The sequence below is a fragment of the Orcinus orca genome, chromosome 9 (assembly GCF_937001465.1).
Source record: "Orcinus orca chromosome 9, mOrcOrc1.1, whole genome shotgun sequence".
In the NCBI taxonomy this organism is placed as follows: Eukaryota; Metazoa; Chordata; class Mammalia; order Artiodactyla; family Delphinidae; genus Orcinus; species Orcinus orca.
Genome location: NC_064567.1, coordinates 5,859,861 through 5,873,750, shown reverse-complemented (window position 1 = coordinate 5,873,750; position 13,890 = coordinate 5,859,861). Strand labels below are relative to the sequence as shown.

The 13,890-nt window shown below is 51.8% G+C and overlaps 2 protein-coding genes across 4 annotated transcripts in view; both read right to left on the bottom strand.

The window, feature by feature from the left end:
- SMARCD3 (SWI/SNF related, matrix associated, actin dependent regulator of chromatin, subfamily d, member 3) overlaps window positions 1-4,775 on the bottom strand; it is a 33,134-nt gene extending 28,359 nt beyond the window's left edge. The window contains exons 1-3 of one of the 3 annotated variants that reach the window (XM_049714477.1): window positions 4,369-4,478; window positions 3,629-3,782; window positions 2,893-3,033 (exon numbers count right to left, since the gene is read on the bottom strand). In XM_049714477.1, coding sequence (XP_049570434.1) covers window positions 2,893-2,931 — 39 coding nt within the window. In that variant the 5' untranslated portion in view covers window positions 2,932-3,033; window positions 3,629-3,782; window positions 4,369-4,478. Of the gene's footprint in view, window positions 1-2,892; window positions 3,034-3,628; window positions 3,783-4,368; window positions 4,479-4,528 lie in introns of those variants that run through there. The other 2 variants (XM_049714476.1, XM_033408320.2) reach the window with 2 other exon arrangements.
- LOC117197190 (histone H2B type 2-K1) overlaps window positions 1-13,890 on the bottom strand; it is a 100,662-nt gene that overhangs the window by 61,731 nt on the left and 25,041 nt on the right. The gene's annotated exons all lie outside the window — the stretch shown is intronic.

Below are 13,890 nucleotides of genomic sequence, written 5' to 3'. Positions count from 1 at the left end.
TTGCGTGTTGTCTGCTCACCTCATCCTTGGCTACAACATCCTTTCCCTACCCTGCGCTCCTCTGTCCTGATTTCCTCACTATGTGTGTCTTTGCAAACTACCTCAAGCTCTTTTGGAATGAGGCGAGTACATCTTCCTGCATCTTTTCTCCCCCGCCCCCCTCACAGCATACTGTTCCTCACTCCAAGCCCCAGAACGTTCTTCAGTCTGGAAGGAAGGTTGACATGGGAGATGATCCAAGTTTGTAAATTCCAGTAAAGGCATGAGTGGCCGCATGCTCATGAGACAGTTTCTCAAATTTCCTGGAAGTGAGTTTGGGGCACAGAGGAATGGGTTTCACAGCTTAGGAAGCAAATCGAGAGGTGGGCCAGGCTGAGGTGTGCTACGGGGGCCCAAATACTCCCCCGTAGGGTCCCTACGAGTTACCGAGGGTCTGCATATCCCAAAGAGCCTCAGCCCTGCCCCCAAAGTCTCCCTCAGCCAAATGCCCCCCATGGACCCTCTGGAGCAGCGATTCAAGAGGGCTCAAAGTCCAACCAAAGAGGAGAGCCATTTGCTCATCCTGCGTGTCTGCGGCTCTGCGTCCTCCGGTGGCACCTCCCCCTGGTGCCACCCCAGCTCATTACCTCTGCCACTTAACGCTCACTAACAACGAGCTCTCACTTGCAATCACACCGCAGGCACTCGGGGCGAAGACAGCCTCCAGCTGCTGCATGCCTGGCCCATGCCGCCCGCCCGTGCTGTCTAGACGCTAGCATGGGGCCTGTGAGCATCCAAATGACAGCACGTGCCCAAGCCACCGGGCGTCAAAGTCGGCTCCCCGCCTGCGACCCATGCGCGGAATGAAGGCCAAGTTTACGTCAACGCGACTCCAAAAGAAAATGCCAGAAACTTCCCCCAGCACCTCACCCCTCACCACCTTCATCACATGGGGAGGTCGGGGCTCCTTGACTCCCCAGGAATCCTAGACTGAACCTCGTGATTGGGGCCACTCGGGGACCAGGTGTCACTACGATGTACTCACTGCTCCCAGAGCCTCCCAACCCCCCAGTCTTCTCAAGCCTCCCCGCCCCCACCGCCCATCCCTTCAGGTAGATCATCCCCCTTGGGCAAGGACAGAAACAGCCCAGGGCACCCACCTACTGCTGCTGGGGAGCCCCTGAGGGCTTATCTCAGTGCACCCCAAATCAGCTGTAATTTACAAGGATTCACTACGTGAGGGCCTGGCTCTGCTGCACCTCCCAGGGACCCGAGCCGCCTCCCCATCAGCCAGCCCCCCCCATTCGACCTGGCCTCCACCTTCAGACACCCCAGAACTTTAGAGCTGCCCGGGAAGAATGTATTTAGTATACTAGCTCACACCTTTTCTCTAGGAGTCTGCATTTAAAAACCAACCCCACGAGCTAAGGAACACTTTTGCACTTAACCTAGGGCAGTGGTTAGGTTGTGGGCCAGTGGGTCGGACCTTCGTCTGGGGGCCCTGATGAACTGCACGTGTGTCTGTGGGGCCCAGCACCCGGTTATGGTCTCTCTGCCATCCAGTGCTTTCCCAGCTCTGGGCCAGCCAGGCTTCCCCTGCAGCCAGTGCCCTGCAGCATTCCGCCCTGGGCCAACCGGCCAGAGGGGTGTGGGGTAGAGAGGCGGCAGGGCTGCCCTGGCCTTTAGAGCGGCCCAGGCAGGAAAGCAAGTTCCTCTGCCCCTTCTCAGGGAGGAGAAGCTGAGAAAAGCACTCTCATTCAGCCCACCCCCTGCCCCCGAGTCACCAGCCTACCCCACCTTCCTGTTCTCTGAAAGCCAACTTCAAATTGCCCCTACGAAGGGCTTTCCTGACGTCTCCCTTGTCAGGGCCCGGAGGCCTGAGTCATCCACTCCGGCACCTCCTGTGGGGTGGCCAAGTCTGCTCCCCATCCTGGACTGCCGGCCTGAGGGCGGGGACTGGGTCCCTCACACCTCCAGGGCCCTGAGAGCATCCCATATGTTGCCAGGTGACTCCCACCGGTGAGGTGGCCAAAGTGACGGGTGGGGCTGGACAGGCAGAGCTCAGACCAGACTGCAGGCTTCAGACCCAGCTCCAACCCCTCCCTCCCCACAGACGGATGGGGCTCTGGGGCAGGTGGCCTTTCACGTGGGGACTCAGCACTTCCTCCTGGACCAGGGGCACCCAACGTGGGACTAGCTAGGCTGTCCTCCTCTCACGCTGCCCGGAGGAGGCGCAGGAGGGTCCAGCTGATGCGCAATGGGCCTGAGAGTGCCTCTGAGCCAGTGCAGGGCTGGCTGCCCCGGAGGCCCTGAATTGGGATGCCACCAGCACCCCTCCTGACCCGAACAAAGCCCTGCCTGCAGCCTGGAAGGCTTTCAGGTGTTCGCCATACATGTTTGGGGGTAGGTTTCTGGAGCCCAAGTTGTGCCAGGGCTCAGCAGGTTCCTGTTCCTCCCGACTGGCAGGAAGCATGTGTGCACACGTGCGTGGGGGGTGTTGGGCACATGGGTGCACTCACTCACACATGAGGGCAAGGAGGTGTGTCTGGGGGTCTGGGGTTGGGGAGGAAGTGGAACAAGCCAGAGCACTAGACCATTTTCACATGAACCAAAACCTTGGCTCCAGGCTCACTCGCCCCTGTCTGCAATGGCTTTGAGAGGCAGGGCCCAGGGACGGCGGGAGGTGAGGGCGCGCTAAGCAAGAGGGAGGGCGACGGTGGCGGGAGCCGGCAGCAGGGTCTGGGCAGAGGCTCCAGCTGTCACAGGGGATGAGAAGAGGCACCGCCACGGGTCCAGATGGGGGCAGAAGCGCCAAGAGGGGGCCATGGAGCGTGACCAGAGGCTGAGAGCCACCAGCTCTCAGTGGAGCCCCAGGGCTCCTGCTGCTGGGCTGGTGGGGGAAACAGCGCCTACCTGTGCCACGGCGGGTGGGTGCTGAAGGCCTGGAGTCATAGGTGGCTGCGTCCTGCAGTGGGGGAGTCATCCAGTGCCCCCTCGGTGCCCGGGCCCAGAGCCTACCGTGCCTGCAGCACCAAGGGCCATTCTGAGGAGGATCTGAAAGGAGAGGGCAGTGGGAGGGGCGGGCCAGACCCCAAGCCCCAGAGGCAGACTCACAATGGGCCTGAGGACGCTGAGGGGCCTGCTGCGTGGACCCACTCCCTGGCACGGTCTGAGGAAGGCAGGAGGTGTGCAGGAAGGGACGCGGGGGCAGGCGAGGGCCAGCCCGGCTGGGTGGCACGAGGAGGAGTGTGGGGTGGGAGCAGTGGGAGCGCAGGAAGCCGTCAGAGGCGGGTCCTGCAGGACAGAGTCAGATGGACGAGAGCAGAGGATCCAGGCAGAGCCCAGGCCCTGGCGGAGCAGGCAAACCTGGGGGCCTTGGCAATAGCTGGAGGAGGACCACCAGCCGGCTTGGGACCTGGACGACTTCTGGAGCTCAGGGACATCCCAAGGGAGTCTAGGGGTGGCCGGCAGGTAGAGCCGACCTGCTCTGTACTCTGCTCAGCTCACGTGGAACCCTCCCTGTGTGCACAGCCTGGTTTCACCCCCATGCAAGAGCAGGACGACTGTGGGCTGGGGTCAGAGCCCAACTTGTGAGCTGGAGCCCCTGGGCAGATGGTGGGGAGTGGGGGATGGGGGGGCAGCGCTGTACCTACGGGGGCGGGGCTTGAGAGCAGTTCAGGGTCACGTGTAGTTGGTGTTGGCCAGAGGGCCACTGTGAGAAGGTGAGGAGGAAGGGGAGGCAAGGAGAGGAGGAAGATGCCAGCAGGGGAGATGTTAGCAGCCCAGGGCTGGGAGGACGTGCCCTGCAGGAAGGTGGGAGACAGAGGGACAATCTGAAGGGAGCGAGGTGTCCAGGCAAGAGGATGCCAAGTGGAGACAGGGCAGGTGCCAGGCGGTGGGGAGGAGGGGAGGGGAAGGAGGGGAGGTGCCAGACACAAGGGAGGAAGGGAGGTGCGAGGCAGAGGGGAGGAGGGCAGATACCAAGCAGCGGGGGAGGAGGGGAGGGAGAGGATGCCAGTCAGAGGGATGGGAAAGTGCTAGGCAGTGAGGAGGTGACAGGCGTGGGGAGGAGGGCAAATGCAGGGGAGGAGGAGGTGAAGGTACCAGGTAGGGGGGGGAGGCAGAGATGCCAGGCAGGGGGGAGGAAGGGGAGAACCAGAGGGGAGGCGGGATGGGAGTTCGCCAGTCAGGGAAGAGGGGCAAGAAAGGGAGTGGGGGGAGGTGAGAGTCAGTAGTGGGGGGGGAATCAGGAAAGGAGAAGGGGAGGAGGAAGCCAGGCAGGGCGAAGGGGGTGCCAGGTAAGGGGAAGGTGCCAGGAAGGGGAGGAGGGGGTAGATGCCAGACGGGGTGGGGGGAGGGACGCCAGGCAGACGGGAGGAGAGGAGATACCAGGCAGGGGGGCGGAGGGATGCCAGGCAAGGGAAGGAGGGGTGATGCCAACAGAAGCAAGACGGGTACTGCCAAGCAGGGAAGGCCGGGCTGCCGGCGCGGCGCGGCGGCGCGGCGTCTCCTCCAACGGCCTGGGGACCGCGCGGCGCGGGTCGCTCACCTGCTCCCCCGGGACCCTGGCCCGGAGCGCGGCTGCTCGCTCCCAGCTCGGCGCTCGGCTCGGCCCCGGCGCCTGCGCCGCTGCAGCCCTGAGCGGGGGAGGCGCAGGGAGCGTCTGCAAAGAGCGAGGAGCTTAATAATGAGTTAGGGATCAGAGCAGGCAGCGTCGCCCCATCCATCCGAATATGTGATCGCCAGGCTAGGAGCACCGCGGCGCGCCCTTGCCGGGCCCATCGTGATCTGCAGTCTGTGCACAGATGTGCCTTCGGGTCTGTGGATGCACCTACGCGCCCGTGGATTCACATAGACCGTCAGAGCGTCTGATGTGACCGCAGGCGTTACCTACTCTAGGACCATACACACGCACACACGCGCGCGCGCACACACACACACACACACACACACACACACACACACACCCTGTGGGGTGGGGAGGGGCTTCGGTTCCACTCCAGGTTCAGGGACAGGCTCTGACCCATGCCCCCCACCCCATTATGCACTTGACACCCATGGTCTAATCTGGGTTCCTCCCAGCTTTACTCCTGTCTCTGCAGGGACTCTGGCGGCCAAGAGAAGCCCTTTCTGGACGTCCAGCTAGATAGGCCGCTCTGGTCGCCCCACGGGCTCTCTGCCTCTGTGAATCTGAGTACTCTGAATACCTCATATGAATGATATCATACAGTATTTGCCCTTGTGTTACTGGCTGATTTCACTTAGTGTAAAGTCCTCAAGGTTTATCCATGCTGTAGCATGGGTCAGAATTTCTTTCCTTCTAAGGCTGAATACGATTCTGTTGCCTGCAACAGAGAAAGACAAACGTCATATGAAAATCACTTCGATGTGGAATCTAAAAAAATGGTACAAATGAACTGATTTACAAAACAGAAACAGACTCACAGACATAGAGAACAAATATGGTTACCAAACGGGAGGGGGGAGGGATAAATTAGGAGTTTGGGATTAACACATACACACAACTATATACAAAATTCAATCATTCGTGCGTGAGACCTGGGGTTGTTCACTGTACTACTGCTTGAACAGCAAGAACTTGGAAACGTCTGAAGGTTCATCAACAGGTGACATAGTAAACAAATCATGTGACCAGTGTAAACAGGTGACAAGATAAATACACCACTCAATGAATATATCAAAGAGCAGGGAGGGAATTCCCTGGCGGCCCAGTGGTTAGGATTCTGTGCTTTCATTGCTGAAGGGCCCGGGTTCGATCTCTGGTGGGGGAACTAAGATCCTACAGGCTGTGCAGTGTGGACAAAAACAAAAGACAAAACAAAACAAGGCAAAAAGACCAGTAGGGAAACCCTCTATGTACTGATAGAGAAGGATAGAGACGAATCTCAAAGATGAGACAAGAGAATAAAAGGAAAATGTGCAGAACAGTGTGTAAAGCGTGCTGGTGTGTGTGTAAGTGCACGAACACACACACACACACAGGCCTCTGGACAGATACAGGAGAAACTGGTCACAGCAGCTGCCTCTGGTGAGGGGCTGGAGGACAGAGGTGGAGGGACCTTTACTTTCCACTGTGTTTTCTTTTGAATTTAGAATATTTTACCCATTCAAAAAATATGTAGTTTACAAAAATCGTTTATATCATCTTTTAGACTTTCAGTATTTTCTGAGCACCCACTATGCAAAATCAGACCACAAACCCATGAACCCACACGGGCCCCTTTGTCTGTTCATCTCCCTCAGGCATTCTGCACTTCTTCCTGGAGCCGGTATTACTGTGGGCCTGGCCCTGTACTAGGCTCTGTGGGGCAGGGATATGAGACGCCGCTGGACCAGGTGGGGGATTAATATAGGTAAATAGCTCACTACACCAGGTAGAAGGAAGGAGTCCAGTCACAGAGGCCAGCCCCAATGCTGGGGGCGGGTACGGCAAGTAGAACGGAGGGTGCCAGGGACTGTGGGGAAGCAGGAATGGGGAGTTAGTGTTAATGGGGACAGAATTTGTGTTGCTAGATGAAAACAGTTCTGTGGATGGACGGTGGTGATTAACAATGTGAACGTAGTTAATGCCACAGAACTGTACACTTAAAACCTGGTTAAGATGGTAAATTTTCTTTTATTTGTATTTTACCACAATTTAAAAAAATTTTTTAATGCTACTAGAAAGGAAGAAAGATGTGAGATTTCCCTGGTGGTCCAGTGGTTAAGACTCCACGCTTCCATTGCAGAGGGGCACGGGTTCAAGCCCTGGCCAGGGAACTAAGATCCCACACGCCGCGTGCCCCACCCCCCCGCCAAAAAAAACTAAGAAAGACGTGTTTCCTCACCGTCACCACGTGTCCAGCATTATATCAGGTGTTTGTTCTTGACAACAGCCCTGCAGGACGGACATTATTATTTGCATTTACAGAAGATAAAACACGAAGTTCTGGGAGGTCAAGTGACACGTCCGAGGCCATGTAACTCACACGTGGCAGAGCTGGGGTTCAAATCCATGTCCGTTGGGCTTCTTCCCATGTCCCCTGCAGGCAACTCTGGGGAAGAGGGTGGGGAGTTCGTTCATGGAAGAGGCAGCCTTGGTGCTGAGTCTTTTTTTTTTTTTTTTAACATCTTTATTGGAGTATAATTGCTTTACAATGGTGTGTTAGTTTCTGCTGTATAACAAAGTGAATCAGCTATACGTATAGTATACATATATCCCCATATCCCCTCCCTCTTGCGTCTCCCTCCCACCCTCCCTATCCCACCCCTCTAGGTGGTCACAAAGCACAGAGCTGATCTCCCTGTGCTATGCGGCTGCTTCCCACTAGCTATCTATTTTACGTTTGGTAGTGTATATAAGTCCATGCTGCCCTCTCACCTCGTCCCAGCTAACCCTCCCCACCCTGCCGGGTCCTCAAGTCCATTCTCTACATCTGCATCTTTATTCTCAGCCCTAAAAAGACACGAAATTGAGTTATTTGTAGTGAGGTGGATGGACCTAGAGTCTGTCATACAGAGTGAAGTAAGTCAGAAAGAGAAAAACAAATACCATATGCTAACACATATATATGGAATCTAAGAAAAATGGTTCTGATGGAGCTGAGTCTTGAGGAGCCAGGCACCGGCCTGGTGAACTGAAGGGGCAGGCGAAGGAGCCTGCCCGGTGCGGGGGTCCAGGGTGCTCGCCCAGGAGTCTGTGCTTTGTCCCGGGCTGGTGGGCACCAGCAAGGGGCTGCTGTACCTTCTGGAGTCCTGGGCTTTCCTTGGGTTTCCAGGACTCGTCAGCCCCCTCCCTGCTTCATTGTACCCCAAACATACCCACAGACCAGGACAGGGAAGGTACAAAGATTCCAGAAAATGCTCTAAGAGGTAATCAGATTTTTTCTGATTTAGTGCTTTTCTTTTCTTTTTTTTTTTTTCGGTACGCGGGCCTCTCACTGTTGCGGCCTCTCCCGTTGCGGAGCACAAGCTCTGGACGCGCAGGCTCAGCGGCCATGGCTCATGGGCCCAGCTGCTCCGCGGCTTGTGGGATCCTCCCCGACCGGGGCACGAACCCGTGTCCCCTGCATCAGCAGGCGGGCTCGCAACCACTGCACCACCAGGGAAGCCCAGTGCTTTTCTTTTCTTAAAGAGTCCTCCCTCAATTGTATAAACTTCAGGCGCCACAAATACCTGGACATGGTCCTGACTGAACCCATAGAGCGAACTGTGAGTTCTCTTCTTCTCCTGGGCAACTTCTGTTTTCTCTGGAGTTCATAATTAGCTTAAAAAAATACTTTATTTTTTAGAGCAATTTTAGATTCACAGCAAAATGGAGTAGAAAGGTTCCCATATACCCCCGAGCCCCCCCACCCCAACACACGGCCTCCCCCATCATCAACATCCCCCAGCAGAAGGGTACACTTGTAACTACTGATGAACATACACTGACACATCACAATCGCCCAAAGTCCATAGTTTACGTGAGGGTTCGCTCTTGGTGTTGTACATTCTCTGGCTTTGGATAAACGTATAAGGACACGTATCCAGCATTATAGTGCCATCCAGAGTAGTTTCACTGCCTGAAATCCTCCGTGCTGTCTGTTCATCTTTCCCTCTCCTAAGCCCTGGCCACCACTGATCTTTAACTGTTTCTATAGCTTTGCCTTTTTCAGGATGTCGTATAGTTAGAATCACACAGGATGTAGCTTTTGCAGATTGGCCTCTTTCACTTCGAAATGTGCACTTAAGGCTCCTCCTTCCATGGCTCCTTGTGGCTTGAGGGCTCATTTCCTTTTAGAATAATATTCCATTGTGTGCATGCACCACAATAATAATTACCTTTTTTTAAAAAATGCTTGTTTGTTTGTTTGCTTAGTTTTCTAGGTACTTATCAAATCAACCCCAAAGCTCTGCAGACTAACCAGACCTCTTCTCAGGGCATTCAGGCTCCATAGGCTCTTCTGGGGCCTTCTGACCTGTTCCACCTGGACTGGCTGCCCACAGCTGTCATCCTGGAATCCCCCTTCACGTTAATCTGGGGAATTCTCTTCACAGCTCTACTGTTCTTTCATTCATTCGACGAGTCGGTCGGTGTCGAGAGCTTACTGTATGCCTGGTGGTGTTCTGGGGACTAGGATACAGCAATGAATAAAATGAACCAAAACGTTTCTTCCTGCTCGGAACTTGACTTCAAATGGGAAAGACAGACACCAAGTAAGAAAAATATGTGAGACGTTCATTCCAGGCATGCAAGGCTGCTTCAATGTTAAAAAATCTATCCGGCTTCCCTGGTGGCGCAGTGGTTGAGAGTCCGCCTGCCGATGCAGGGGACGCGGGTTCGTGCCCCGGTCCGGGAAGATCCCACATGCCGCGGAGCGGCTGGGCCCGTGAGCCATGGCCGCTGAGCCTGCGCGTCCGGAGCCTGTGCTCCGCAACGGGAGAGGCCACAGCGGTGAGAGGCCCACGTACTGCAAAAAAAAAAAAAAAAAAAAAAATCTATGAATGTTGGGACTTCCCTGGTGGTCCAGTGGGTAAGACTCTGCCCTCCCAATGCAGGGGGCCCGGGTTCGATCCCTGGTCAGGGAACTAGGTCCCGCATGCATGCTGCAACTAAGAGTTTGCATGCCGCAACTAAGAAGTCCACATGCTGCAACAAAGATCCCGCGTGTCTCAACTAAGACCCGGAGCAGCCAAAATAAATAACTAAATAAATATTTTTTTAAAACTCTATCAATGTAACCTACCATATTAACAAGCTAAAGAAGTAAAATCAAATGATCACATCAATCAATGCAGAGAAAGCATTTGACAAAATTCAACACCCATTCATGATGAGAACTCTCAGAAAAATTGGAATAGAGGGAACTTCCTCAACTTGATAAAGGGCAACTACAGAACACCTTGAGCTAACACTACACTTAACTGTGAAAAACTGAATGCTTTTCCCCTAAGATCCAGAAAAAGGCAAAAATGTCCACTCTCGTTACTCTTATTCAACACATTGCTGGAAGTTCTAGCCAGAGTAACAAGGCAAAAAAAGGAAAGAAAAGACATAGAAATCCTAAAGAAGAAATAAAAGTATCCCTATTTGAAGATGACGTGACTGTCTACACAGAGAATCCCAATAAATCTTTAAAAAAAAAAAAGCCCACAAACAAACAAACCTCCTAGAACTAATAAGTGAGTTCTGCAAGGCCACAGATTATAAAAGGACACAAAAATCAATAGCATTCTATGTACTAGCAATGACCATGTGGACACCGAAATTAAAAAAAAAATACCATTTACAATTACTCAAAAGATGGAACTATTTAGTGTAAATATAACATGTGCAGGATTTATATGCTGAAACTACCCAATGATGATGAAAGAAATCAAAGAAAACCGAAATAAATGGAGAGACATAGCATGTAGATGGTTTGGAAGATTTGACCTAGTAAAGACATCAGTTCTTTCAAAATTGATATTCAGGTTAACTCAATTCCTATCAAAATCCCAGCAAGAGTTTTTGTAGATAAAGAGAAGATTATTTTAAAATTTATATAAAAAGGCAAAGGAACTAGAGTACCTAACACATTTTTGAAAAAGAAGAATAAAGTGGAAGAATCACTCTCCCCCATGTTGAGGCTTATTCTATAGCTACAGTAATCAAGACAATGGGATATTGGCAGAGGGACAGATATGTAGATCAATAGAACAGAACAGAGAACCCAGAAATAAACTCACACAAATATGCTCAACTGATTTTTGACGGAAGTGCAAAAGCAATTCAATGGAGAAAAGATAACCTTTCACCAAATGGTGTGGGAACAACTGGACCTCCAAAGATACAAAAATGAACGCCACTTAACTCTCACACCTTATACAGCATTAACTCAAAATGGATCACAGATTTAAATGTAAAAGATAAAACTATAAAACCCTTAGAAAAAAATATCAGAGAAAATCTTTGGGATCTAGGGCAAGGTGAACAGTTCTTTGACTTGACACCAAATGCACCATCCATAAAAGGAAAAACTGATAAATAATTTTTAAAATTGCTCTTGAATGACTCTGCTAAGAAGATGACAATAAAAGCTAAAGGATAGGAGAAAAGATGTATAAAACACATATCAGACAAATGACTAGTATTTAGACTATACAAAGAATGCTTAAAACTCCATACAATCCAATCAGAAAATGAGCAAAAGACATGAACAGACACTTCACCAAAGAGGACATAAGGGTGGTAAATAAGCCCATAGAAGGCTGTTCACTACCTCTAACCATTAGACTAGAAACTATCAGAATGGCTAAAATAAAAACTAGTGACAATACCTAATGCTAGTGAAGATGTAGAGAACCTGAACAACTCACCCATACATTACTGGTGGGAATGCAAACTGGTCCTCCGGAACACAGTTTGGCATTTTCTTATAAAACTAAACACTCGCTTAACACAGTAATTGCACTCTTGGGCATTTGTCCCAGAGAAATGAAAACTTATGCTCACCCCAAAATCTGCCTATGAATGTTCATAGCAGCTTTATTCATAACAGCCCCAACCTGGAAGCCCCCCAAGTGTCCTTTGGTGGGTGAGTGGTGGGTTAAACAAACTTGCACATCCATACCATGGGCTCCCACTAAGCAATGAAAAGGAACAAGCTATTGGTGCATACAACTACCCAGGTGACACTCAAAATAAGCACGCTGAGCAAAAAAAGCTAGTTTCAGAATGTTCCATACAGTGTGATTCCATTTATACAACATTCTTGAAATGACAACATTACAGCGATGGAGAACAGATTAGCGGCTGCCAGGTGTTAAGGAGGGAGTGGGGATGGGAGGGAAGTGGGTGTGGCTATAAAGGGCAACTTGAGGAATTCTGTGGTGATGGGAATGGTCCTGTCTTCACTGCTATGCGAAGTTGGTAATGGCTCCCAGAGGTGGGTCCAAACCTAGTGCCCAGAACCTGTAAATGCTGCCTTCTTTGGAGAAAAGGTCTTTGCAGATGTAATTAAATCAAGGATCTTGAGATCAGGAGATTATCCTGGAGTATCCGTGTGGGCTTCAAATGTCATTACAAGTGTCCTTATAAGAGAGAGGCAGAAGGAGATTACGCATGCGTGGGCACGCACGCACAGGAGAAGGTGATGTGAAGACAGAGGAGAGGAAGGTGCAGCGGACCAGCCACCTGAAGCTGGAAAAAGCAAGGAGCAGATTCTCTCCTAGAGCCCCCGGAAGGGAGACAGCGCTGCCTACACCTTGGTTTGGGACTTCTCGCCTGCAGAATTGTGAGAGAATAAATTTCTATTGCTTTAAGTCACCTAGCTGGTGGTAATTTTTACAGTAGCCACAGATGACCAACATATTCACTGTGTATTATACAATAGTTTTGCAAGAGGTCACCACTGGGAGAAACTGAAGGATAAACAGGGCCTCTCTGTATTATTTCTTACAGCTGTATGTGAATTGACAACTATCCCCAAATAAAAAGTTCAATTTATAAAAACTAGGGAAGGGAGATGAAAAGTTTGCTATGGGAGTGGGGTCAGGAGGGAACACCCAGTGCAAAGGCCCCGGGTTTACGGGCCTATGTATAGCTGGAAGCTCTGAGGTCAGAGAGATAATAGCCTGTGTGTGGATGGGGGGCGGGGAGAAGGGACCACGCAGGGCTCTGTAGGCTATTTTGAGAGCCTTGCCTTTTACTGTGAATGAGATGGGAAAATGTTGGAGGGTTTGAGCAGGACAGACATGATCTGACTTACATGGAACTGGACCAATACGGCTGCCACGCTAAGCAGCCATGGGAGGGGGCAAGGCAAGAGCGAGGACGCCAGACGGGAGGCTGTCCAATCACTCAGGTGATACAGAGACTGGATTTGAATAAAAGGTAGTAATAGAAATGGTGAGAAATAGTTGCATTCTGAGTATACTTGGAAAGCAGAGCCACTGAGATTTGCTCTCAGGTTGACCCTGGGTGTGGCAGTCCTGCAGGTTACAAGGACTGAGCCCGAGCCCCCCCCGGCCCCCCCAGAGGACGGAGCTGCCGTGCACTCACGGCATGGAGCAAATGCCGGGAGGAGCGTGTTTGAGAAGAGGTCAGGGCTCCATTCTGCACGTGATGCATGTGAGATGCTTGCTAGACATTCAAGAAGACATGTCCAGTTGGCACTTGGATGTAGGCATCGGGCGTTTAGGCTGGAAATGCACATATAGCAGTCAATGTTTAGAAAGTATCAATGCCACAAGACTGGATGAGGGTCCCAAGAGAATGAACATGGTTAGGGAAGAGGTCCAAAGCCTGAGCCTTGGGGCAGTCCAGTGTTAAGGGGTCAGATAACAGGAGAAACCAAGAAAGGATGAGAAGGGTCCGTCACAAATTAGGAGGAAAACCAGAAGAATGTAGCATCCTGGAAGGCAGTTTGAGGACGCATTCTAGGGAGAAGGCAGTGGTCACTGTGACAAATTTTGCCGATTGTCACTGAAGTCGAAGACCGAGCAGCGGCCACAGGCTATAGCCCTGAGGAGACCGTTGGTGAACGTGATAGCAACAGCCTTGGTGGGTCCATGGGGCAAAGGGAAGAAGAGGAATTACAGACACAAGTACCCTTCAGAGAGGTTTTGCAGTGAAGCAGTAGCTGGAGGGAGAAATGGGGTAGAAAAGCTTTCTTTAAATTGGGAGAATTAAGAGCATGTTCGTAGCTGATAAGAAAGAGCCAGTGGAGGGACAGATGAATGATGCTGGGAGGGAGGGAACGATTTCTGGAACAACATCCTTGTGTAGGTAAGAGGGGAGAGCACGGGTCATTCATCTACGACAGCAGTTTTCAACCTTGGGTGGACGTTAAAGTCATCTGGGAGCACTTAAAGATCTCCAGCCCAGGCCACACCCCTAACCCATTAACTCAGGGTCTCTGGGATGACTTAGCAGAGAACAGGCAGGAG